The sequence below is a fragment of the Enhydra lutris genome, unplaced genomic scaffold, assembly GCF_002288905.1.
Source record: "Enhydra lutris kenyoni isolate GAN:26980312 unplaced genomic scaffold, ASM228890v2 scaffoldscaffold26, whole genome shotgun sequence".
In the NCBI taxonomy this organism is placed as follows: Eukaryota; Metazoa; Chordata; class Mammalia; order Carnivora; family Mustelidae; genus Enhydra; species Enhydra lutris.
Window position 1 is genome coordinate 15,879,326 of NW_019154110.1, and position 27,635 is coordinate 15,906,960.

The 27,635-nt window shown below is 42.8% G+C and overlaps 1 protein-coding gene across 2 annotated transcripts; it reads right to left on the reverse strand.

Annotated features, from left to right (window-relative positions):
• On the reverse strand, nt 1–27,225 carry LOC111151327 (diacylglycerol kinase epsilon). 2 transcript variants are annotated; one of them, XM_022509247.1, is made up of 12 exons: nt 27,187–27,225; nt 26,273–26,749; nt 16,914–17,073; nt 13,155–13,274; nt 11,196–11,339; nt 10,766–10,923; nt 10,368–10,419; nt 9,142–9,255; nt 7,612–7,683; nt 5,083–5,210; nt 4,740–4,851; nt 1–4,376 (listed from the first exon to the last, which is right to left on the reverse strand). In XM_022509247.1, the coding sequence occupies exons 2-12, from the start codon at nt 26,725–26,727 to the stop codon at nt 4,173–4,175; spliced, it is 1,719 nt and encodes a 572-aa protein (XP_022364955.1). In that variant the 5' UTR covers nt 26,728–26,749; nt 27,187–27,225; the 3' UTR covers nt 1–4,172. The 2 variants fall into 2 exon arrangements, with proteins under 2 accessions (XP_022364955.1, XP_022364954.1); XM_022509246.1 differs by lacking the exon at nt 27,187–27,225 and having other exon boundaries at nt 26,273–26,813.
• Nucleotides 27,226–27,635: the final 410 nt, after the last annotated feature.

Here is a 27,635-nt window from a genome sequence, read left to right on the forward strand (position 1 = left end):
AACAGAGGTTAAGCCAGTGCTTTACTATTCAAGAAAATGGCTTTAAGCCTTGAGAAATAGCCAAATGGTCATATTTCAAGCAGCAACAGAGACCTCTGAAGTATTTTTCACCAAAAACCATGAGGTTTCTGAATACGTACAAATCAGCAGAAAATGAACCAGGTGACGAGTCATTAGAAGAGTGGCTTCCAAACCCTTAAAGAAAATAGTGGAATCCTTTTTTTCCCCCCCAAAAAAGAGGAAGAATTTGATCTACTGCGATCTTGTCTGCAACAGCGTCCAAGCAAAGTGAGAAAGCAGGAGCCCCTGGGGGTCCACTCCACTGGCCCCCTGCACTGCTTGTTCTGAGACTCCATGAATCACAGTCCAAAAGCTATTTCCACGGAAGGAACGGAAGCTCCCAATTTTTATGTAATTGAGTCTAGATGGATCCAGGAATTTGGAGAGGACAGGAACAAACTGTTCACACAATTCCTTCAGAAGAATGATTTGGGGGTTAGAACACAGTGAGTGGAGTGAAGGAGAAACCATTTTAAGAACATCCAGTTCATTCCATTTTTCTGCAAGGTATCCATCCAGCAAAAGCCCTGGGTGAGCACATGAGGTGCGGACCAGCTGCTTGAGAAACGTCGTGTGTCGCACAAGCCCCCAAGGTGCCTGTGAGTAAAACTGCAGTCTCCCTTGGTCCCACCACCGGAGACACGGATGCCTCAGGTCAGGGGCCAGGCTCCGGGGTCAGAGCCCTCACGCCCGGGGGGTACTTCTGGTGCTGCAGACAATGTGTGGATCACACTTTGAGAAACAGGAGACAGGACTTAAAGGGAAAATCTGAGAAAGGCAGGGGCATATTTTCAAAGCCAAAGCAAAACCAAAACTGCCGCTTCCGTCTTATCACTGAGAACATACCTTCATTCACTCACACTGGGACAGAGTAACACTATTCTTTTCTCTTTTTAAATTCCTAGGTACTTTTAAAAATAAATCTACCTATATTCTATTGTTCCAAATTAGGAAGAATTAAAAAGAATTCCGAATAGAAAGTGCTGGTTCTTGCTTCAATATTATCATTTCAGGGAAAAAAAAACACACAAAACTATCACCTATTCTACTGACCCTTTTGGCCAAACAAGTAAAAATTATGTATTCGGATCCACATGAACCTGTAAATTAATATAACCTTTAAAGTTTCCTAGTTAGTGCAAATTTAAAATTCCATAATATACAGTAAATACAATTTTGCTTTATATTACAAACGCAAACCATTTTTCTTTTGACATGCTGGTAGTCATTTTTACAACACAAAGGACTTGACAATTTGAGTCACAGAATATTTTACAATTCTAAGTAGGCAAACATATTGCAAAAAGCAAATACTACATGTTTTAACACACCCTACAAAAATAAAATAATTCTGACTATAAAATTTTTATAAACATTAGCTACATTAAGGGTTCACAGCTAATTGTTGCAGAAAACCTAAAACTCCTTTAAGATCTTGTAATCTCACTATCAGACAACCTGTATTTTAAAACCCAAGTCGGTCTGGTTTCTACTGAACATAACAAAGCCCGGAACTTATCACCACCTACGCATGGGATCCATACGCTCCGCCGGGTACTCAGTGCTTAGGCCACTAAGCTGAAGGAGTCAGAAATGCACCCGGCCAGCAAAGGATAAGAGGAATCTAAAGACAGACATGGAGATAGGCTTTACTTCATATATTTCTTCCTGAGAATGTAGAATTTGTTATTAAGTCTAAACGATTTAAAATGGAACAGGAAAATATTATGGCAAATTATCTCTGCAAAGTACAGAATGCCTGGTGCTGCTGACATCGCTACTCTAATGTATAACTTGCAAATGTGAGCCTTGTAAACTGACCTTATTTAAAACAAGACCTATGCCTAATGGTTTATTTAAAATGCTGGGTACATGTGCCTAAAAAGTAAATGGACTTTGCTAAAACGGTGTTTTATGATATGGCATTCAGAAATAACTTTCCTAAGTGGAAATGAAGTCTGAATGACTGAATAAGGCAACAGAAGAACCTTCATGAAGAGTGAATGGGGGGAAAAAAACCTCATTGGATTATGAAAATTAAATAAACAATTTGTTTAAATATACGAAGGTGTTATATAGACCTGTTCTAAATCCAATGTAACATTATGGTTAGAGTATAGTTTTAACAAAAAAACCTAATTATTTTGATCATTTTAATGCTGATATCCCAAACCATCTACTTTGATTCTACAATTAGCACTATGGAATTATATTACAGATAAATTACAGCCTAAAGCAAAGTGAATTCAACAGTATATTTATAAAATGTGACATCTGTAACAATGCTGACCATGAGTTAAGAAATCAAATTCTTTATACTTAAAACATGATCAGTCCATAAATGAAAATCTGTAAGACCCTCCCTTCATCAACCTTGATGAAGGTGTATGAAAAAGGTGAAACAGATTTGTTTACAAAATCTTTCAATACTAGAATTCAGCACCTCCTCTTAGGAAATGGAAGAGGTTAATTTAAGCAGAAAAAAAGTATTTTATATATATAATGCACTGACTACTGTATCACTACTAAGTTTTTCCTTCAAAACATGGCCTCAGCCTGACGGTGAATGAAATTTAAGTTAATGGATCTGTCATCCCTGAAATGCCATAAACAGATCCTTCAAGGAAGCTAATGTTGTTTTGGAGGATGCATTCCATTCTTTCAGAGACTAACGTCATGAAAGACCACAAAGCCCACAAAATGTGCCATTTGTTAGAAAACACCAGGCTAGAGGCCCAGTGAGGGAGCAGGCCAACTAACACCAGAAGAGCGCCCTCTAGTGGGGAAACCATGAAACTAGCCTTCAGTAAGTTCTGGCAGATGACGGTAAGGTCAGATAAAGAATGAAATGAAACTTTCAGTTATGCAAAAGCTGTTGTTTGCCAGCGCTTTCATTTCCCTCTTTTTAAAAAATATTGAGTAATATTACTGAAGAAAGAAAATATCTAGATTATATGTCAGAATTAAATTATGGGTTTTAATTAGTCAGTAGGCTACATTTCTGATTGTGACTAGCTGAATTTATGTGATAAACTTATTAAATAAAGCCATATATTGTAAACACTAAACACAAGTATACCACAATGAAGAAAATAAATAAATAAAAAATATCTCTCTCATTTTAAAATAAATATGATAAAAGCATTTTAGCACAGGATTCTGTCTGCTGATTCTTAACAGAATGTTAAGTACTTTGGATATAAAAGACTACTGTACTTCAAAATACTACAAGACCATTGAACTTTTAGAAGTTTTTGAGCAATTACTATGACTAATAAATTTTCTGCAGTACTTTTTTTGAATTGTTGATACTGTCTTTTTTTCGGGAGAAACAGGTCAACCGTCCAGCTTGAAAACCCTAACTTACAATCCAAAGTGCTCTCAATGTTAACCTTCACCAATTCACCTATGTGGTTGTCTTCTGTCTACACGGGGTCATAAACAAGATGCTGAATTCCAGTTCAATGTGGTCATTAACAGGGTTAAGCAAGCAACATTTGGGGGTCTGAAAATGCTCTCAAGATAAAAATTACAACAAAAAATTTAAGTATTGTCTTTCTTTAACATTTCTCCTTATAGGTTTTCTGGAAATAGATCCGCAGGGATCTGCTCCGCTGGGCTGCAGAAAGTTGTCAGAGAAGCTGCAGGAGGAGGCCCGCATGACCCGTGCTGGTTGGACAAATCACCTCCTCTCAAAAAAGCAGGTTCATTTTAAAAATGTTACTGTGTTACCCCTTAAGAATTAAGATGGCAATGATTTTTCCACCTACATCTTGCTGGACGTGTAATGTGTCCAACAATGTGTATTTGAGAATAAGGAATGAGGGGGGCAGGGCTCAGAGCGAGTCCCACTCTCAAACAAAAGCTCTGAAAAACACCTCACCTTCGAGTAATTAACGTTCTGTGACTTTTTAAAGTTAGTACAATACGACCTGCGTGTTTTCCTGAAAAAGGAACAGGCGTCTGTAAACAACCGGAAATTTGGCTGTTTCTGGAATGCTATTTACATAAATGTATCCCCATCATACTACTGGTGAAATTCAGACTAAACAGCTGATAGGGAATTTCTAACTTCTGGACGACCACGTATCTGCTTGCGTGTGGATTTTACTCTAAACTTGCATTTCCTCATCCGTCAACTCGGTTTCCTTTATGTCCTCTTGATCTGAAGTACTGGAGATGTCCTCATCCGTCTGCTCTCCAGAGAAATACAACATCAGTGCGTGCGTCTTGTGAGTTATGGTGACTGTGCAGGGCCCCTGAGCCCACGGCTCCCCATCCACCTGCATTGGCATCATGGAGCACTTCAAAATCAACTGGTTTTAGGGAACAAATAATTAGAACAAAGTCAGTCCCCCAAAGTTTGGAAAGGTCTTCCTAAGTAGTATTATCCACAGTCCCTTAATGCTAGTTCTTAGAAAACTAATCTGAACCTATTCAGATTCCTCATCAATTGTTTAAGAGATTGTTTCTTCCACAGCTCCAGTCTCTCCACCACCAACCCCCAATGCCCCCTGGTCACTCCCAGGCCTTGGTGGAGGCTGAGCCACAGTGCGGCCTATAAAGCACTGTTCAAGGGAAGCCGTAGCGGGCAGATTGATCTACAGATCAGTGGCTTAGAAACGGACTCGGACAAGTAGTCTCTGTACATATGAACCACAGAGCAACATCTCACCTACCCGCACTGTATGCGCCTGCCCTATTCGAAAAGGGTTTGCCAGCTTCACTTGGATCTGAGCACAGTGGAAAGAGCCGTACACACCAACGACCTCCAGCAAACCATCGTCATGCCTACAGGTGGGAAAAGGAAACATGGACTACATGAGGAAATGAAGGAAAATCAGCCCGTGAGGACAACTACGTTTTCACCAAGGTGGACAATCAACTGGTTAAATATTCGTATTAATGAGCTATGCAAAGGAGAAAACTGTGAAGAGAAAATATGAACGGTCTACAGAGAACAAGGGACAAGCTGCTTTAAAGGAAACATGACATGCCAAAAGTGACCACAAGTGTACCCACCTGGCTAGAGGGTAAGTCTCGTCTCCCATCCCTTCCCACAGTCTGCAGCCACCGCCCCAGTATCCGATGTTCAGAACTATAATACCTTCCAGGTTGGGCAGTTCGACTCGCTCGCCGTCCAGCTCTAGCTTTAAAGAAATCCGAGCAGTTAGTTACCACAAGGCGTGTGATCTCCAGACAGAGCCACTCAGGATTCACGCCCATGTCCATCCACGCAGGATGGGAGATGCGCGTGGAAGAGACTACTGCCCACCCACCGCCCCCAAGGAATCTGCCTTCCTGTTCAGTGACTATAATATGTTAATTATAGCTTTTTTTTTTTTTTTTAAACCAAGGTAAAATGGCACAGTTTTTGTTAAATCTTAGTATCTTTTCCCAGCCTTTTCTAGTATGCTGTTCCAGTAGCACCCGGCACTCTTTTCCTGTCCTACTCCCTTCCTCGGCTTCTGGGAGCCAGACTGTCCTTCCTGGGTGCTCCTTCTCAGTCACTACTGAGAGCCCCCGCTCCTGCCTCACGCTGTGTCCTGGGCTCCTTGCTCTCCTCAGGTTGCAGCCTCTGGAGGAAAAACTCAGCCACTGCCACATCGTTACCCGCCGCCTCAGCGCTGACAGCTCTAGGCTGCTGGTCCAGGAGAGGACCTGGGCCGGATATGCGTGACCCGCTGCCCACCAAACACTTCCCACCGACTGCGGCCCCTGAAACTCCTACGCGTGGCGCTGAGCTGACGGGAAGCGTCTTCCCTGCGGCCCCTACGGACTTCCCAGGGAAGAGCACCCCCGGCCCCAGGTGCCTAAGCCAGAAAGCTGGGGGTCATCTTTGCCTTGTTCACCTTTACCCTCCACTTCTAGGTACTACTGTCCCGTCCCCATCACACCCCATCCAGGACACCCTCAACTCTTCCCTAACGTGTTCCTACGGGCTCATCGCAGAGCAGCGCGACAGGCGCTTACAAAATGCAGATACGCCATCCTCTGATGACAGCCCTTCAGTGCTTGACTCGTGCTCAGGATGAAATCCCAGTTTACGGGCCAATACGGCCCCTCAGAGATTTGGCCTCAGCTCTCGCCACTTTCTGTCCCGCAAGCTAACCTCCAGCTTGAACTCACACAAATCCACCGTGATCTCTCTTACTTCTGGGTCATTGCACATGCTCTTCTCAGCTGAGAACAATTCTCGATTCTCTTTTTTGGGGATGGGGTAGCAAAGCAACGTTTGCTGAGCGACAGTCAAGTTTATTGAATGAGAGAGTAAAAAAATTCCCAAAGAGGGTGGGGACCCAAGAGGGTCACCCAGCCTAGAACAATTTTCACCTCCTTTTGCACTTAGCTATTTCTTATTGAATTTTCAGATTCTCCCTTGTCATGTCTTCTAGAGAGATTGGTGACAGTCACTTTCCCTAGACAGTTTCCCCATCCCCTGGGTTATGCATTGCTCTTACTTACTCTCCTAAGACCGAATACCTCCCTTACCACGTTGCCCCTCACACTGTGCTGCAATGTGGCTTCAGCGTCTTCTCACTGAGCTCACGGCGCAGCGAATAGGAAATAGAGCCCCGGGTTTATCACGGCGTCTCCAGCGCCTAAGATGGCGCCTGGCATTTGGTAGGTGGCTTCACAAATAATTTTTATATAAATAAAATATCAGACGCACACAAAAATAAAGGGTTACACCATGTTTGCTTCACTCTACCAGTGCTATCAGAGCCCAGGACAAAGGAAATATGATAAAGCGGAAGGGAACTGTTTTTATGGCAAACCATGCTGTTCATCCCATGCCTCGGCTGCAGAGTCTGTGAGCTCGGTGTTAGCCTGCCAGCCACGGCCCTCCCTGGCCTACGTATCCTCAAGCTCCTCACACTCCTTGCCCATTGTTCTCTCTTTTCCCAAGCTGTCTGCCTGGCTCTTCCCCTCTGACTTAATTTACCAGTTCTAGGCTTCTCTGTATTGACATCTTTGTCAGTGCGGTCACCCATTACAGATTCTTTCTGGAAGCACGCAAGTACTATGCGCAAGACTCTGCCATCTCGGATACCGCAGCATAAGCACTTGTTAGCATCCTACTTTTACCGCTCCTGCATCTTCACTCTACTTTAGTACGTAAGACAGACAGACCTCGCAGCCATAACAGAAATTACACTCTGTGTTTAAACCTCCTCTAGGGTTCCTGATGAGTCAGGCACCGTGTGAGACTGCTTCGAGTGTGCCATCAAGTATGAAAGGAAGCTGTTCAGCATTAGTTAAACAGACTGGAGGTGGATGAACTTGGGCTCAAATCCTGGTTATGTGTAAATCTGGGCCAATTACTTAATTCCACAATTTTCTCCTCTGCAGGATGGGAATGTAACAGTACCCGCCTTACAGGGTAGTGGTGACGATTTAGGTGGGCAATGTGTAGAAAGCACTTAATAAACTGCCTGGCACACAATAAATACTCCATGTATGTCAACAAAATATGTTAACAGAAAATTCAGCATTTTTGTTAAAAAAAAGTTGATAATCCAGAGATCACCTAAAACTTTAAAAGCTTACCTCAACTTTTTTATTCAGATCTTTACATTCTTGCACCAAACAGTCTTTGGTTCCATAGAATAAGTAAACAGCCTATGAGAAATGGACAGAAAAGGGGATATTAAAGCAACCTAAGCAGCTCTGGCAGCAAGACAAAGACACTGTTAGCAAAGTTTCCCGACACGACCGTTGAGCCATGTTTCCTTAGAGTGGACCAGATTCTCGTGGGAAGAAGGGGCACTATTACTTTTAAGCTGAATTAGCCCATTTTGCAGGGGGAATGTGAGATAGGAGTGGTTCATGCCAAAATGGTGTATTCTCCCAATTTATCCAAAAAGTTGCATTTTATAAAGAAATACTAAACTTAGAAAAGTCTACCTTTTCCTAATACTTAGGATTACTTACTGAAAGGAATACAGATCAATCTAGCAAACATTTTATAATCACTTTTGAGTACAGAAAGGTTGATGGAAGCACTGAGATGCTATTACTAATCATACAAATTGCAACACTTCCTGCCTTAGTAACTATATTAGTAAGAGGGGACTCTGTTAATTTAAAATATCTGTAAAATAAGGGGCGCCTGGGTGGCTTAGTTGGTTAAGTGTCTGCCTTCAGCTCAGGTCATGATCCCAGGGTCCTGGGATCAAGCCCTGCATCAGGCTCCCTGGGAGCCTGCTTCACCCTCTCCTACTCCCCCCTGCTTGTGTTCCCTCTCTCACTGTGTCTCTGTCAAATAAGTAAATAAAACCTTAAAAAAAACCTCTCTCTTTCTCTCTCTATATACATCCATTCATCCATCCATGAAATAAAACCAGGAGAAAAACTCTTTTGCATTTAATTTCCACATCCTGTTGCTCAATTACCAAAAGTCATTAAAAAAAAAAAAATCTCAGGGATGTCTGGGTGGCTCAGATGGTTAAGCGTCTGCCTTCGGCTTAGGTCATGATCCTAGGATCCTGGGATTGAGTCCCGAGTTGGGTTCCCTGCTCAGCCAGGAGTCTGTTCCTCCCTTTCTCTCTGCCTCTCCCACTGCTTGTGCTCTCTATTTCAAATGATATAAGATCTTTGAAAAAAAAAAATTCAAAATCAAATTTCCACCAAAGGAAATCACCTGTTCTAGAAATTAGAGTCATGAACATAGTTAAAAGCCATGGTAAACAAACTGCTCCTTCTCTTACTTCATCTGCATTTTGAAGTTTTTTGAAGCTAAAGGAATCTTTTTTTCCACTAATGACTTCACCAAAAGTTTCTCCTGCCTAAATCTTTCTAGTTTTAGTTGCCATTTCAAGTAAGATAAGCACTGCCACCTAAACAAAATGTTCTGTTAAATATTCTCTGAATTATAAAAAGTTTGTCAGAGTTCTAAAATACTCTGAGAAAATACATTTCAGGATCTAATTTGACAGTCTTATACAAAACAGAGGAGGTACATGCTTCTATAAGTCAGTTCTATCTGAATCTACTTGAAAGAATGCTAGATAGAATTAAACTATTGATTTTTACTGTACCTTCGGTGATAAGCAGGAAATGTTATTTTATCCAACACACCTTATTAAGAATTCTGCTAGAAAACAGAGAGGGTGCCTTCTCACGATGAGCATGAAAATTGAGAGCCATGAGAGCATCAGGTCCAATGGAAAAATAGTTGTTCATGGTGAATTCCTGTGGGAGGGGTAAGAGCAAGTAACACGTTATACTTCAGTCTAAGTCTGTGACAAATGTCAAATATGTAAATCTCAGTCTTTATGTTCTTTGTGAAAATTTAATACTTTCTGCATTTTTCACTTATAGCTGATGCTATCCAGTGAAGTTTCCAGAAATAAAGCTTCAGTTCAAAAGCCGCTAACAATCCATATGAATTTCACTTTGCTGTTCTGGTTAATATGCTACACCACCTCAGATCTTAGCATCGTGTCCCCACCCCACCCTGCCGCCCACTGGCTCTACTTTGGATCCAGGCTCTGCATGCCTGTGTTCCCCTCACGTGCGCCTTGTACTTTCACTGCAACTCGCAGGGTCCCCACTTCATCTATTTCCCACCCGGCATGGACCCCTTGTCTCCATCTCCAGCTGTCTTGCTCCTAAGCACTAAGCCTGCATTTCCAACTCCTGTCCAATGTGCCACGGCCTCGAGGTCGAGATGCCCCAAATCAAACTCCTTTTCCTCTTAAACACGAAACGCTTTCTCTTATTTTAAAGTCATTCCATATACCCAGACAAAACAACCAGAAATGTGGTATAACGTGTATCTTCTCTCTTCCCCTAATACTGATCAGCTGCCAGGTCTCCCTCAATTCCACCTCTAGAACGTCTCCCGATGGGCCTCCTGCCGAGAGGCCCCTTGTTCTGCCCTTGTGCCAAGTTCCCAGGCTATTTTTGCTCCATCCCCAGAATATCTGCCAGAAAATACAGAGCTGCTGTCACTGCAGTAGTTGCTTCCCCAGGATCTACTTCCTCTGCCAGGGGAGTCTTTTGTTTCTTCTGTTGATCTAAATTATGTTTCCCTTGTAAGGACCACCTCACATGTCGCTTCCCCTTGAATCTCTCCTGCCCGATATGTTGGGGAGGCACTGAGCACCCTTGCTGTTGCCCCCCACAAACCTCTTTTCAGTCTGACTTGGGGTCCAAGAGCTTGGGTTCCTCTTCTGCTCCATGATTGGCCCTGGAGGCAGTAAGCACCAGATCTCTGTACCCCAGCACCCTGCCAGCCCTGTACAAAGGCCACTCCCTCATGGCTGCAGAAACTGCTTGCAACGGAGGCCTGAGACACATACCTTGGGTTTTCTTAAGTTGTAGTACCCTTTATTTGTTACTTGAACCTTCCATCTAAAAAATGAAAAAAAAGGTAATTACTACCAAATTAACTGCCAGTTAACTTTAATTATTACCAGTCAAGTCTGGGGATGCCTGGAGATGAGGTTCTTCTATGAAAAGAACATTTGAAAAAATAAGCACATCTAAACAACGATGAAAATTCTGAGATAAGTCCTCAGCCTCACGGGTCCTTCAATCACAGCACAGTACAGCAACAAGATAAAAGGCCAGCACCTGTGGATGAGCACAAGTAATACCGTCTGTTTCCATTACACTGGAGAGCTACACAAGTCTTCATTTTAAACGAAACAATATTCCCAAGGCTCCAGAAATCCACCTTTTGGGGGCTACTACTCACCTGTCTAGTTTAATTGTATCTGCTTCCATCACGTTTCTTAAGACCTGCGTGACCGGGACCTCCCCGGCGTACCCCGTGCCCCAGCCCAGGGTGTTGGACAGATCGTTGCCTGTTCCCAGAGGCAAGACCGCGACCTGGGGAATGTACTTTTCTTGTCCCTAGAAAACGAGAGATACAAGTTAGATTTTTCTCTTCAGACCACCTGTAGGCTCATAGTATTTGGTCAAACACATAGACCGAAGCAAGAAAGACACCAACGTAACAACTGCACGTTGTTTTGCTGAAGGTTATAGGAACTGCTTAATCATGAGATTCAAAATCAGCAATGTCTTCTAACATTCCTCTGCATAATACAAAACAGAACCCGAAGACCGCCTCATGGGCTCAGAGCTGCTGCTGCGAGAGGCACATAGCCCTTCAAGACCGATACCTTAACCTTCATCTCATCCACTGCGTCCAGGACCCAGCCCACTGTGCCGTCGCCTCCACAGACGAGCACCCGGGCTGAGTGATAGGGAAGAAGAGTGCAAAGCTGCAGGGCTTTGATGGGGGGAGTTTTAGTTACATCAAAAACCTAGAAATGAAAGAAAAGGAAAAATTATTTCTATCCAGCACCAACCTCCACTCATGAGGATGCTGTCCTCTAGATGAGTACAGACACAGCAGAAGGACAGCTCCGGTTACCATGGGTATCACAATGCGCCAGACTCTTGACGTTCCTTGAGGCGCAGCCTGACACTGACCCTGCTTACAATGCGTGAGCCTCGTTCTGGTGACCCGGAAGCGGAGGCGCGGGAAAGTTAAGTGACTTGCCCGTGATTCCCCCAATAATTACGTGCTGACATACAAATTCAATCCTATGGTGTATCTATTATACAACACTGCCTCCTTCCTGTTCACAAGAAACCAGAATGTCCTAAGTTCATCTTTAACCAATACTTCCTACTTTATACTGGATTCTTCACATCCATTACTAGTGCAATTGAGTGCACGTTTCTGGAAAACAGTTTTGCAATATGCATAAAATGACATAAAGATGCAAAGATCCTTCATACCTGTAATTCTGTAAATGATCTAGGAAAATATTTCAAAAAATGAAAACGCCTGTTTATAAAGGTGTTCAGTGTGGCCTTATTTACTGTTGCATAGTCGTAGAGACAGACTCAACCTCCAATAGCAGGAGACTGGGTAAACATGACATATCTGTTCAATTAATTATCTGCATTATTACATGTATAATTATCACATGTAATGTGATAATTAATAAAGTGAATGTCCATCACACCATGGACAAATATCCTTTAAAATAAAAAATACAAATTTTAAATCTGGATTATTACTGTAATGTTAATATGGAGATGCAGAGACAATGAATGGAAAGAACACAGACAAATGAAAACAACAAATGTATTTGTGTGGGGAAACTACAGGTGATTTTCTTTCCTTTTTATTATTTTTATAGTTTCCTTAAGTTGTACAATGTTGAAGGGGAAAAATACAAACTGGAAGGAAAAAAGTGAATGCCTTTCTGCTCTTTGCATGGGTTATTTATAAACATTTCTCAAAGCAGAAGCTGCTACCATGTAAACTCAATGGTATGATCCTTTTATTCTTATTTTTTTAATTGAGGTATGATTCACATGTAACAAAATGTTTATTTAAAATCAGCCCATTTAAAATGAACAATTAAATGATTTTTAGTAAGTTTACTGAGTCGTGCATCCACCGCCACAATCCAGATTAGAACATTATCCGTGCTCCGAGAAGACCCCTTAGGGTCTGGGTGCCTCAGGCAGCCGCTCCCCTCCTGTCTCTGGGCACCTGCCTTTTCCGGACAGGTCCTGTAAATGGAGCCACACTCTCTAGGTCCTTGCACCTGGCCTCCTTCACCCAGCAGGTTTTTGAGGCTCACCCTTGGTAACATGTACACATCAGTACTATGTCCCTGCTTATCACGGAGTCATATTCCCTTGTGTGGGGACAAATTTGGTTTTATCAATTTGCTAGCCCATGGACAGCTGGGTTGTCTCCACTTTTTGGTTATTATAAATATTACTGCTATGAACGTTTGCATTAAAGTCTTTGTGGGACACATGCTTTCATTTCCCTTGGGTTGGTGGCTAGAAATGGGATTGGCAGGTGGTATGGTGAATTTATGTTTAATTTTTCAAGAAATTACTGCACTGTTTTCTAAAGTGGCTACACCATTTTATATCCCCACCATGAGAGCACCTCTTTCTTCAAATATTTGAATGGCTTGATATTTCTTAAATTCTTTCTATAATTGGAGGTCTACTGTTTTAAAACATTAACCACCATTACAATGAGGGAAAATGAAAAGCTAAACATGACAAGATTACCACAGAAGGAAACTTTTCTCTTTAGTTACCTGGACTGGGTTTAGGAGGATCCTAAATTCTCCCAGCAGCCCTTCTCCCATGTTAGTTCCACTACGAGAGTTGGCCAGGATGATTAATGGTGTCCACTGCTTTCCAAGCTTAGAGGCTAGCTAAAAACATTAATGTGAGTGAAAAGAGTTTAATATCTCAAAGATGTTGAGGAATACCATTTTCATTCCTGGTAACAATAGTGCTGTAAATTTGCTGGGAGAAGAACAATGATCCCAATACAATGAATACAATATGTAAATCAAAGAATTCCCGGAATGGAAAGTGAACTCAGAGATGAATGATTTAACTTGCACTTACTGTATTAATTCTCTCTCCATTATTCTACATAAGTCACTTGGTGATTCCTGGATACTTATGTAGGAAAAACTAATAAGGTAGCCCATTCCACTAATAACTCAAATTGTTAGCAAGTTTTGACTTAAATGGAGTTAAAAATCTGTCTTTCAATAACTTTTCTTCATTGTTCTAATTTGCTTCCTAAAGCTACCAGAAATAATTTTATTTATTCTTCTATAGAATTTGTGCTCAAACACCTGAAGCATTAGATCTTTTATAAGTCTTATCTCCTAGGTGATCCATTTTAAGTTCTTTCAACTGTTCACAGAATGAACACAGATTTTCTCTGCTCTCTTACCTTGACTGTCCTTCTCTGGATGTATTTTTTTTTTTTAAGATTTTATTTATTTATTTGACAGAGAGAGACACAGTGAGAGAGGAAACACAAGCAGGGGGAGTGGGAAAGGGAGAGAAAGAGCAGACTTCCCACAGAGCAGGGAGCCCAAAGTAGGACTCGATCCCAGGACCTAAGCCGAAGGCAGACAATTAACAATTGAGCCACCCAGGTGGCCCTCTGGATGTATTCTAATGTATTTCAATTTGCAAGTTTTTTTTTTTTTTTAAATTTTATTTTTATTTGACAGAGATCATAAGTAGGCAGAGAGGCAGGCAGAGAAAGAGGAGGAAGCAGGCTCCCTGCCCAGCAGAGAGTCCGATGAGGGGCTCGATCCCAGGACCCTGGGATCATGACCTGAGCCGAAGGCAGAGGCTTTAACCCACTGAGCCACCCTGGTGCCCAAGTTTTTTTTTTTTGTTTTTTTTTTTAATTAAAAAAATTTTTAAAAGTGGGGTACTCAGATTCAAGAATCCAGATTTACACAAAGGCCAAAGTCAAATAAAATTCATGTTCCTCTAACCCATCCATTTCTTTCTTTGCCCCTTCTCCTTGTGGATGTGAACATGAATGGAGATGTTCCACAGTCTTACTTAGTGATTCTCATTCCTAAGGATCTCAGATTGAATTTAGATATGTTAGGGGATTGTACATTTAAAATATATGTATCATAGGGGTGCCTGGGTGGCTCAGTGGGTTAAGCCTCTGCCTTCAGCTCAGGTCATAATCTCATGGTCCTGGGATAGAGCCCCGCACTGGGCTCTCTGCTGGGCGGGGAGCCTGCTTCCCCCCAACCTCTGCCTGCCTCTCTGACTACTTCTGATCTCTCTGTCAAATAAATAAATAAAATCCTTAAAAAATATATGTATCATAACATTAAACATAATGCTTTAAAAATTTTTTAAAAGATTTTTATTTATTTTAGTGAGAGTGTGAGCATGGATGAGCTGGGGGCAGGGTGGATGGGGGAGAGGGACAAGCAGACTCTGCGCTGAGTGAGGGACCCGGGCTTGATCTCATGACACTGAGATCATGAACTAAGCCAAAACCAAGACTCAGATACTCAACTGACTGAGTCATCCATGTGCCCTGATGTTTTTAAATTTTAAAATGCCTTTTTCAACTATTGACAGGATGGGAGAAGATATATGCAAATGACATATCAGATAAAGGGCTAGTATCCAAAATCTATAACTTATCAAACTCAACACCCAAAGAACAAATAATCCAATCAAGAAATGGGCAGAAGACATGAACAGACATTTTGGCAAAGAAGACATCCAAATGGGCAACAGACACATGAGAAAGTGCTCAACATCACTCGGCATCAGGGAAATACAAATCAAAACCACAATGAGACACCACTTCACGCCAGTCAGAACGGCTAAAATGAACGAGTCAGGAAAATGACAGGTGTAGGTGAGGATGTGGAGAAAGGGGAACCCTCCTACACTGTTGGTGGGAATGCAAGCTGGTGCAACCACTCTGGAAAACAGCATGGAGGTTCCTCAAAATGTTGAAAATAGAGCTACCTTATGACCCAGCAATTGCACTACTGGGTATTTACCCAAAAGATACAAACGTAGTAATCCAAAGGGGCACCTGCACCCCAATGTTTACAGCAGCAATGCCCACAATAGCCAAACTGTGGAAAGAACCTAGAAGTCCATCAACAGATGAATGAATACAGGTGATACACACACACACACACACACACACACACACACACACACACACACACACAGGAATATTATGCAGACATAAAAACCCCAGAATCTTGCCATTTGCAACGATGTGAATGGAACTGGAGGGTATTATGCTAAGCGAAATAAGTCAATCAGAGAAAAACAATTATATGATCTCACTGATATGAGGAATTACAAAAACAAGACAGAGGATCATAGGGGAAGGGAGGGAAAATGAAACAAGACAAAACCAGAGAGGCGGACAAATCATGAGACTCTTAATCTCAGGAAACAAACTGAGGGTTGCTGGTGAGGACAGGGGGTGGGGGAATGGGATGGCTGGGTGATGGACACTGGGGACGGTATGTGCTATGGTGAGTGCTATGAACTGTGTAGGACTTATGAATCACAGACCGTACCCCTGAAACAATACATATGTTAATTTAAAATAAAATGCCTTTTTCTTTGGTAGGATACTAACAAAGATGACATTTAAGATATAAAATCCTAATTTGGAAAAGACACAAAATTAAATTTCAAAATAAAATAGTTCAATTGGGGCACCTGGGTGGTTTTTCGGTTAAGTACCTGCCTGTAGCTCAGGTCATGATCCCAGGGTCCCGGCATTGAGCCCTGAGTCAAGGGTCCTTGCTCAGCAGGGAATCTGCTTCTTCCTCTCCCCCTGCCCCTCTGCTTCCTCAGATGTTCTCTAAATAAATAAAATCTTTAAAAAAATAGTTCAATTATTTTGACATATACAGGTAGGAAATACAGGCAAATTTTTATAGTTATTCCTTTTATAACAAGGACCGAGAGATGCATTTATATCAATTTCCAAATACACACATACTGCAAAGTGTCGCTGACACTTCAGTGTTCACAAATCATTTGTAAGGAGTAGCTAATGCAAGGTAAACTTATCTCTGGGCACCCTTCATAAAGTTCCAAGTAGGAAAATTATGTTAGAACAGTGTGTGAGGAAAATCCATGTTTTCTTTTCACGGATAGTAATAATGAATTTCAAGGCTGGCTGTTTAGGAGTCATCTGAAGACCTTAAAGGAATACAGATTCCCAGGACCTGCTCTAGACCCACTGAATCAAACCCAGTGAGGGAACCGCACTTGGGACTCTGCATTCTCAAAAAGTTCGCCAAGTGACTTAGATGCAGGTGGGGACTGGGAAACCGGTAAGAGGACATTTCCAATTTCCCTTTAGACATGAAAGGACTCAAGAGCCAAACTCTGAGGCACCTCCCTGAACACTAAGCAGGGCTCTCCGGCCTGCTGTAAGGCTTCCTCCCTCAGTGCCCTGTACCTGTCACACTCTGACTTAAACGGCTCTATGAAAACCAGTTACATAAGGAAAACAGAACTCTGATTACCAGTGCATAATCCGTTTTTTTGTCTTTACGCATCTGATTAATAGATGTCAAATAACTTGGTGGGATGATGAGGTTTCTGAATTCTCCAAAATCACATTTTTCATTCTTCAGGCTACTTTTCATGCATTCATCATGTACTGTTTTCTGACACCAAATGCACCTGAGGGAAGGACAAAACAAGGACAATAGCTCATTTTAAACCATAACTTTAATGATTTGTAAACGGATCATTCCTGTCAAAAAATTACTAGTGATCTCATCACCATTGGACGTAAGATCTAGCAAATAAAAGATTTATAACTCTCTGCATAGTGAAAACAAACAATCAAGTCTGAACATACCTGGCACTGTATTCTAATAGTGGTTTTTAAAGTGTGCCCCAGTTGGGACGCCTGGGTGGCTCAGTTGGTTAAGCAGCTGCCTTCGGCTCAGGTCATGATCCCAGCGTCCTGGGATCGAGTCCCACATCGGGCTCCTTGCTCATCAGGGAGCCTGCTTCTCCCTCTGCCTCTGCCTGCCATTCTGTCTGCCTGTGCTTGCTCTCTCTCCTTCTCGCTCTCTGACAAATAAATAAATAAAATCTTTAAAAAAAAAAAATAAAATAAAATAAAGTGTGCCCCAGGGCTTTCCAGAATCATTTCAGATGACTCTGAGGTTAAAATCACTTTAATAATAAGGGACTTCTGGGTGACTTAGTTTATCCCTTTTTTATTTTATTTTTTTAAAGATTTTATTCATTTGTCAGAGAGAGAGAATGCACACAAGCAGGGGAGCGACAGAGGCAGAGGGAGGAGCAGGCACCCCGCTGAGCAGAGGGACTGATGCGGGGCTTGATCCCAGAACCCTCGGATCATGACCTGACCCGAAGGGAGATGCTTAACTGACTGAGCCACCCAAAGGTCCCAAGCTGTCCAACTCTTGGTATTAGCTCAGGTCTTGGGGGTTGTGAGTTCAAGTCCCACAATGGGCTCTGCATTGGACATGGAGCCTACTTAAAATAAAAAAATCACTTTAATAATAATTCCAAAATGCTATTCCATCTTCCTTCTCTCAAGAGTGTGCAGATCCAATGCAGAAGCAGACAGGAAAATCTAGGTGGCCTCTAAACCAAAAAAGTCAAACTGTCGCTCCTCTCATTAAATTTTCATTAAAATATTTTGTTACATTACTTAAAAAATATTAAAACAAGGGCGCCTGGGTGGCTCAGTGGGTTAAGCCGCTGCCTTCGGCTCAGGTCATGATCTCGGGGTCCTGGGATCGAGTTCCGCATCGGGCTCTCTACTCAGCAAGAAGCCTGCTTCCTCCTCTCTCTCTCTCTCTGCCTGCCTCTCCATCTACTTGTGATCTCTCTCTGTCAAATAAATAAATAAAATCTTTAAAAAAAATATTAAAACAATTTCTCATTTTTTTTTTTAAAAGATTTTATTTATTTATTTGACAAAGGTCACAAGTAGGCAGAGAGGCAGGAAGAGAGAGAGGAGGAAGCAGGCTCCCCGCGGAGCAGAGAGCCCGATGCGGGGCTCGATCCCAGGACTCCGGGACCATGACCCGAGCCGAAGGCAGAGGCCCCAACCCACTGAGCCACCCAGGCGCCCCAACAATTTCTCATTTTTAAAAAAAGATTTTATTTATTTGACAGAGAGAGAGATCACAAGTAGGCAGAGAGGCAGGCAGAGAGAGAAAGGCAGAGAGAGAGAGAGGCTCCCCGCTTAGCAGAGAGCCCAATGCAGGGCTCGATCCCAGGACCCTGAGATCATGACCTGGGCTGAACTGAGCCACCTAGGCGCCCCACCATTTCTCAGTTTAATGTGTAACATGGTAAATGTCAGTAGACATAATCCACATAAACAAAAGTGGGTCTAGAACAGTGTTTCTGAATCTTAATTGAAAATCTCTATGACCATTTGTGAACACTCTAGTAAATATAGCACAACAGTCAATTTCTTGTTGGCAGTTAATACAAAACTAGTCTATGCGTTTGCATTCGAAATACACAGAAGACATTTCCATTCAGATGTGCCTCTCTGGATGGGTGTGTGGGAACAAACAGGAGTAGAGCTGGAAAAGGTCCTGGGTTTCCATTATTAATCTGCTAAGAATTTAATCCACTCACAGACAAGACAGAGCTGACCCTACAGACAAAGGCAGGCCGACAGAAAATAATGGTTATAATTAAATGAATTAAAAAAAAAAAGAGGATAAAAGTCTTTCGCCCAAGGTCAACCCTTTTGGACTTCTATTTTAAGGTTGTTTTTTCTGGTGGATGTTCAGATTTGCCAAGTGATTGCTTCTATAGACTCAGGAGTCCTATTTACTGCTGAAAGAAGCGTTATCTGCAGGATCTGTTAGAAAACTATAAAATAACTTACGTACACTTTGTTAGTACTCGTTTTCAAACCAAGCCTAGGAAACCACAACGGACTGCCTACTGCACCCCAACGCTCCCACCCCCACCTACCACGTGCACCAGGCACTTGCAGACTGGGCACTGTTACTGAGAATAACCTGCAAGGGTCCCTCTGAATTATTTCACACTGCTGTCCTCTGGGAAAAAAAGGAGGGCTGAGGGATGAGAAGAACATTTCCCCTTTTATTCTATATTCTTCCGTATTGCTGTACTACTGGTTTCTAAAAACCAGAATATATTGATAAACTCCCTGTATAAACTTTTAAAATTGTATTTTAAATAATATCAGTATATCAAAAAGACATAAAATAAAAATCATCCAGAGACAGTTCCTCTGAACTTTTGGATGTACCTCTCAGTTTTATTGTGCATATACGCTTGTGTTTCAGGAGAGATATGATGTAGACGGATCTGAACAATACTTTTCTTTCCATGTTATCAGGAATGTTGTCCTATGTCATTGAATATTTTAAGAAAAAAATATGGTTTGTAAAGAACGTATATAGTACATCACATGGATGTACTATAATGTATTCAATCTTAAAAAATAAGACATTCAGATAATTTATTTTTCTAAGTATAAAAGACATGATTAACAACCATAAACATAAATGAGATTATTTCTCTGGAATCCTATAAACCAAGTTACTCACTCAAAGGGCATGCATTTTCCCAAGATTCTTTTCTTCAATAATTTTTCTGAGTATAGTGGACACATAATATGTACATTAATTTCAAAAATACAATAGAGTGACTGATATATGTCTGTCCAGTGTGCTTGCTGTCAATGGAGATGTTCATCATGGCTAACACTTGCTTATACTGCACATTAGTATTTTAAATTTTTTGATAATTTGATAGAAAACTTTTTTTGTTTTAATTTGGAAGTCTTTGATCACTAGGTGAAGCTGAATATTTTTCTGCCTGTCTCTGTGAATTGATTCATGTCCTATATTCATCTTTTACTAGCTTTTAACAACTGCATGCACTTTTTATTGATGTAGGATATCAACCTCTTTTCTGTCACGTTTATTGCAAATTTGTTTCAGTTTTCTTCTAAATTTACTTTTGAATGTCCTTTAGTTCATTTTTTGATAGATCTCTATTTCCGCTTGTGGTTTATTTAAATGCTGTTATGCTTTGAAATCCTTCACTATTTCCAAACTAGACACTCAGTTTTCATCTCTGTCATTAATTCGGTGCTTCTTCTAAGACAAGAGGTTCCAATGAGAAGCTCATGAAAGTGTTCAGGTTTCTTGGAATCTTAGCCATCTGTGAACTAAGAGCCCCTGCTTTAATCCACCTGCTGTTTATCTTGGTATATAGTGCAATATGAAGATCTCGCTTTTCCCCCCAAAGAGGACCTGTCCTAGCATGATTCATAAAATAATCTTTTCTATCCCCACTGATTTGGGACACCTTTATCATTTACTACATTCTCATAAATTTCACAAAGATTCTGTTACCTAAAATGATGGCTATTTTCAGCCTTTGCTCTGTAAAGGTAGACCTAAAATGCTTGCTAGCTGTGCAACATTATACTTTTCCTTACAAATTTTATATTCAAAATTGCGACTGGTCTCTTTATGTATTTTGTAATAACTGTTTAACCTGATCTAGATTTCAAACCTGATGGGAAAATAAGACATTACTAATAATGTCTTGATATTTTAGTTTCAGCAATCATGTCATTTTGATTAATTGCTTATCTTTTTACTTTGCAAAACCTTAAACCTACACAGAAGTCAAAAGTATAGGGGCGCCTGGAGGCTCAGTGGGTTAAGCCTCTGTCTTCGGCTCGGGTCATGATCTCAGGGTCCTGAGTCCCTCGCATTGGGCTCTCTGCTCTGCGGGGGGGCCTGCTTCCCCTCTCTCTCTGCCTACTTGTGATCTGTCAAATAAAAAAATAAAAATCTTAAAAAAAACATATAGCAAAATGACCTTCACTCTGACTCTTAGTATTTTTCCCACAGTTGCTTTATCTTTCAATGTGAACTCATATATTGCTGAATCATTTGAAAGTATTACAGACATTATGAGATTTCACCTTTCAATACTTCAACAAGTATTTTCAAAATACAAGGATAGTCTCCTTTTTAAAATGCTTTGCATTATAATTTTTTTCCTACAGTAAACATAGGTAAGTCTACCACCTACATTTCAGCATTAATATCTTACTGTAATTGCTTTGTTACATTTCTACCCATCCATTAACCCACCTAATTTTTGGTGTATTTCAAGTAAACTGTAGATATCAGGATACTTCCTAAATGCCTCACCAAGCAGGCATATCATTACCTAGAGTTCATCATTTATTTTTTTTCTTTTGCTATAAAATTTACATGTGATGAAATGTACTAATTAGTACATTTGCTGAGTTTTGACAAATGAACACTTTCATGTAACTAAAACCTTTATCAACATACAGAACATCACCATACTATGTGCCATTCTTGTACAGGAGTATAACTTTTATTTTTTTAAAAAGAAGCTTTAAAAAAGCTCAGTGGGTTAAGCCTCTGCCTTTGGCTCAGGTCATGGTCTGAGGGTCCTGGGATCGAGCCCCACATTGGGCTCTCTGCTCAGCAGGGAGCCTGCTTCCCCCTCTCCCTCTTCCTGCCTCTCTGCCTACTTGTGATCTCTCTCTCTCTGTCAAATAAATAAATAAAATCTTTAAAAAATAATAATAATAAAAATAAATAAATAAAAAGAAGCTTTATAGGGACGCTTGGGTTGTTCAGTCAGTTAGGGTCTGCCTTCAGTTTAGGTCATCCCAGAGTCCAGGGATCGAGCCCTGCATCAGGCTCCCTGCTCTGCAGGTGTCTGCTTCTCCTTCTCCCCCTACTTATGCTCTCTCTTGCTATCTCAGTCACTCTCTCTCTGAAATAAAATCTTAAAAGAAAAATTAAAACAAAAACAAAAACAAAAAAAAAAAAGAAAAGAAGGGGCGCCTGGGTGGCTCAGTAGTTAAGCATCTGCCTTCGGCTCTACTCTCCCACTCCCCCTGCTTGTGTTCCCTTTCTCGGTGCGTCTCTCTGTCAAATAAATAAATAAAATCTTAAAAAAAAAAAAAGAGCTCTACAAGGGGAAAAAAGAAACTACTGGCAACAATGCTTATTATTTTCTGTAAAGTTACCTGTTGGCGGTAGCTCTCTTCTTTAGTTTGCTGGAGGAGGCGGCAGAACTGTATGTAAGGTTGAGATGGTCGTGTTTATTTCCACAAAAACAGGGGTTGGCCAACTACAAATAATAAGTCTGTCACCTGATTTTATGAATAAAGTTTTATTAGACCACAGCTACCCCCTTCCATTTACCTACCGTCTAGGGCTGGTTTTGTACTATGATGGACAGTGAGTTAAGTGAGGGTCTGCAAAGCCTAAAATACTTAGTTTTGGCTCTTTATAGAAAGTTTGCTCACCTCTACTCTAGAAGATGATCTGGTATCTTTCACTGTTTCAGATAATGAATAAAATGAATAAATACTTAAGAGAACACAGAAACATAAAATTTAAGATCAAAGCCAAGACTAAAGTGGCCCATGTAATTAACCAGCTCAAAGTCAGAAGCTTTGTTTCATTAATCAGTGTGTCCGGGGGTGGGGGGTGGAGGTTGCGGTGAAGGGGAAGGGATAGGATGTAATGAAGAAAAGGTCTTATCAGTAAAAAAGCACCTTTAATTTTTTTTTTTTTTTAAGATTTTATTCATTCATTTGACAGACAGAGATTACAAGTAGGCAGAGAGGAGTCAGAGAGAGGAGGAAGCAGGCTCCCTGCTGAGCAGAGAGCCCGATGTAGGGCTCGATCCCAGGACCCTGGGATCATGACCTGAGCCGAAGGCAGAGGCTTTAACCCACTTTAACCCAGGCGCCCCTTTTTTTGTTTTTTTAAGATTTAACTTATTTATTTGACAGAGAGCCAGAGAGGGAATGCAAGCAGGGGGGAGTGCGAGAGGGCGAAACAGGTTTCCTGTTGAACAGAGAGCCCAATGCAAGGCCTGATCCCAGGATCCTGGAATCAAGACACGAGCCAAAGGCAGACACCTAATGACTGACCTACCCAGGCACCCCGCACCTTAAGTTTTCTTAATAACAGATGAGGTTTTCTTAACAATACTATGAGGAACAAGGTTTATTTAAAGAATGTAATGAATACTTCTAACACAATTCCCTATTTTAGTTAGAAGAAAGATAGGAAGAAGAAAACGAAGACCAGGGAAGGGGTGTTAAGATACTAGGTGCAGAAACACATTACAGAGATTGGGGGTAGATTCAGGAATATATACACAAGAGAAAAAAACCTACAGGGAATGTAGAATCTGGTACAGTGCCTGGGCACAAAATAGATGCTCACTATGTAAAAATAATGACCGAATGAGTGTAAGTTAAAGGGCCTTTGTCACTTATTCCTGAGCTGCAGGCTTTAAAATCAGTTATCACATAAGTCTTAATAGTTCTCTTAAATCTCATACTTAGATCGTGATATAGACATGGAAGGAGCAGGGCTGGATAAAATCCAGAGAGGGACAGTGTGGCTTGTGTTTAAAGGTTCTAAATAGGTATTTATTTAATTTATTTTTCTGAAATATCTCATTCCTACAGAAGGTCATAGCAGACAGCAATCCTGCATAACATTATTGGCTAAAATAGAACACTGCAGAACATTCAGGACACTGTGCTCTTTTCTCCTGGGAATAATAAACACTTCCTAAATTATACAGAGATAATTTCTACCATGGGTGAGGGGTTCTAGTATGCTGGGAAGAGACTGCTCATTAACTGGTAAGAACAAGGAGAAGATCCTCACATTTACTGCACACAAAGGGGAGGATACAACATTAAGGATGGAGGCTGATGTTGTAAAAAGTACATAAATACAGCAGTCATCCCCCAACTTTAGAATTATCTGCAGGGCCTGCTAGAGCAAGAACTGCTGGTTTCCAGGCCAAGTTTCTGATTTAGTGGGTCTGGGGTGGAAGTAGGGTTGCCAGGAAAATAGAAGATGCTTGATTAAATTTGAATTTCAGATAAACAAACAATTTTTTGGTATAAGTCTGTCCCAAATATTGCAAATGGTTTATTTTGTTCACTAATCTGGCAAACTAGAATTTGCATTTCTAACAAGTTTCCAAATGACGCTAATGCTGCTGGTCTAGGGAACCTACTTTGAGAACCACTGAAAAACAGAACATTATGTCATCATCGAGAAGGAAAAATTGGGGCCTGGGGGTGAGTAGAAGATCAGGTAAGGGTTCCTGGAGGAAAGGGCACCAGATCAGTCTCTAAGGATGCCTAGCAGCTAGCCAGGGGAGGAAAGTCTTGAGAAAGAGAAGGGCAGAAGAAAAAGCCTGGTATTTTAAGGAAGGCACAGCCAGCTTGGCATTACGGGCACATCAAGTTTAATGCCAGTGGTAGCAGGTAAACCTGGAAGGGCAAGCAGGGTCTGGAGAATGCATAAGACCCTGGGTGCCATGGAAAGCACTTGAAGTTTACAATGGAAAACCATCAGGGTAAGTGATGGGAGCAAGTGAAGGGGTTTACTCAGAGCAGGGACTGGGTCAGATACACTTTTCTATTATTACTCAGGCAGAGAATCAGAGCACTAGGATTATCTGTTAAGGAGTATGTGAAGCAGTTAAGATATTTAAGGAAGCCATTTTTATCTAATTCTTCAGACACAAAGAAGGGAAGGGAAGAAGATGCAAGTATTGTCTCTTTCCAACTAACCCCAGTTTTTGAAGACTAAAGCTTACCTATAGAGAGAATTATGAAATTTACCTAAAGACGCTGGTAACCTAGCTCTCACTGATGCCAAAAGAAGAACATCTAAATTCGAAAGATACCAAATAAAAATCAGTGGTTATAAAACTCTGTAGTTGTTCAAAATTTTTGAGTCTAAAGCTGATGTGTAAAACTGTTAAAAATAAGATTTAAAAATAGGTGTTGACCTAACAGAGCTCATGCTAAGTTAAAAAAAAAAAAAAGGTGGGGGGGGGTTTGAAGTAAAATAAAAAATAAAGATAAAAAAGTAACTTGTCATCCAATGTCAGCCTGCTATTTTAGTTTCTAAACACATTTAGGCCCTTTCTGCTTGTCAGAAATAAAACTCATGACAATGAAGATGTCCAGACCTAAGGCTGAGCCAAGGGTAGGGTGTGGGTATGCCTATCCCTATACTGGGGGTTAGAAATTCCAGACACAGGTCTATCTTACCACCAAGTAAAATTCTCTCAACTGTAAAATGAGAGCAGATGATCGCAGAAGCAGCTTCTCCTAATTACCAATCTTTAACAACAGCCAAAGGCGTCTTCCCCTATTTTCAGACAGTATTTAAGAACATTAATGTTTCGTCTGGTGTCCGTTATTTAGAAGCCACTAAAATATTCTTAGCTTAACCAAAGACTCTTGTCTGAGATGCTACATGTCCTGGAAGGCCATCTGGCAAAAGCAGAGTCCCTCTAAGTGCTGTCTTTCACTACAGCACCAATATCTATATTCCAAAACAATGCCCCCAACGCCTCTAGAGAACCACACTCCCTTTCACTGCCCATTCATAATACCACTGATCCCGAGGAGGATCAGTTTCCTGAGTCTGGGGGAAAGCTAATTTGTCCATACTTCCATTCTCCTTACTTCAAATGGAGATAATCAACAGGAAGGAAACCTAAAACATAACACACAGTGGCTATGAAGTGTGTAGCACTTAGAGACCTTGGGATCTAAGTGCCAAGTTTCATTACCCAAAAGGGCAGCCTGGCTGAGGAGTGGGGGCTGCATGTATCATCTGGGCAAATGACTACTGCAAAGCTGCCCTGCCTATCCAATTCCAGGGACGTTTATGAGCTTGCTTCCTTGAAGTGGGCAGTTTAGGCCATTTGCAGAGATCAAGGCAGGCGCCTCCGCCCACTCCACAAAATCCTGACTCCGACGCCGCCATCTGGGGCACAAAGGGCTTACCTGGAATCGCAGAGCTTGGGCTGGCTGCCGCACTGCTGCTTGCAGACCACGCAGTAGCTGCACAGGGGCACGTTGCCCCGGATCCAGTGGTGGGGCATGGCGTCCAGGGCCCTGCCGTCACTCTTGAGCATGATCTCCTTGCACGGGAAGCGCTTGTCGGCCTTCTTGAGGCAGCCCTCGTCCACGCGCAGCCCGCAGCAGTCGCAGAAGGCGCCCAGCAGAATGTGCTGCGCGCACACGCAGCAGTAGGTGGGCTGGCTGAACAGGTCCGTGTCGCGCCAGCCGTGCTTGCTCTTGCGGAAGATGTCCCTGCGATGCAGCTGGCGGCGCGACCGCTGCAGGCTGCACCAGAAGGTGATGAACACGGGCAGCAGCACCGAGCACAGCGTCCACAGGACCAGGTGCCCGTCGGCAAACAGGCCCTCGTAGGGCGCCGGCCGCTTCTCCGCTTCCATCTCGTCCGAGGCCGATTTCTAACTGAGAGAGAAACAGGCGGGGTCCACCCAGGGCTCGCGGTTCCCGACCGCCCTCTGCCTTTCAGGAGACCCCGAGGGAGCCGTCCGCGCGGGTGGCCCCGCTGTCTCCCCCGCCGCTCGACCCCGGAGGCTCCCGCAGAGCCGCGCCGAGGGGGCGGCGCCCAGCGCGGTCACGCTCCGCCGGGCGCCCGGCACCGGAGAAACAGACAGGCGGCCCTCGGCGGGGAGACCACCGCGGAGCTTGGCGCCCTGAGCTCTGCGCGCGATGGCGCACGTGGGCCGCGCGGCGCCGGCGGCGTCCGTGACCGTTAGCCCGGGGCCCGCACTCCGCGGCCGAGCACAGCCGCTCGGGCCGGGCGCGGCCTCCCGCAGGCCCCCACCCGCTCACCCCTCTCCCGAGGCCTCGCGACCGGCCTCCGCCCTCCCCTCGGGCCCTACCTGGCGCGGGCGGCGGCGCTGCTGCGGGGCCCAGGACTGGGGCCGCCCTCGCGCCGCCGCGCTCAGAAGCGCGTCTCCGGTGCCTGCCGGGGGGCCGACGCCAGCGAAGGGAGCCGCGAGCGGCACGCACGCCGAGCCCCGCGGCGCGACCGCGGGCGGGGGCGGGGCCTGCCGCGCGAGCCCCGGGGCGGGGCGGAGGTGTGAGGTGGGACTCTGGGGCTGACGGATCTCGGGGGGCGGGCCTTGGGGAAAAGGGTGGAGCCGGGAGGAAGGAGCTGGGCAGTGGGTGTGGCTTAGGGAGAACAGTGGGCGGAGTAACAGTAAGGTGGGGGCGGTAGAGAGTACGCGAGGTTGAACCGCGCGAGCCTGTAGCCGTGGAAGTTCTAGCATGAGTGATTTACAGCAAGCTTGTCTATGACCTTCACCTTCCCCCACCTCCCTCACTGTCT

What these genes read in the sequence shown, in the direction of transcription:
- LOC111151327 (XM_022509247.1), bottom strand. Translation starts at nt 26,727, where the DNA reads ATGGAAGCGGAGAAGCGGCCGGCGCCCTACGAGGGCCTGTTTGCCGAC. An exon ending in ACAACTTAAGAAAACCCAAG is followed by an intron (nt 9,256 to 10,367) that starts GTATGTGTCTCA and finishes CCCCTCCCACAG; the next exon opens with GAATTCACCATGAACAACTA. An exon ending in ATCTGAATAAAAAAGTTGAG is followed by an intron (nt 5,211 to 7,611) that starts GTAAGCTTTTAA and finishes ATTTCTTTAAAG; the next exon opens with CTAGAGCTGGACGGCGAGCG.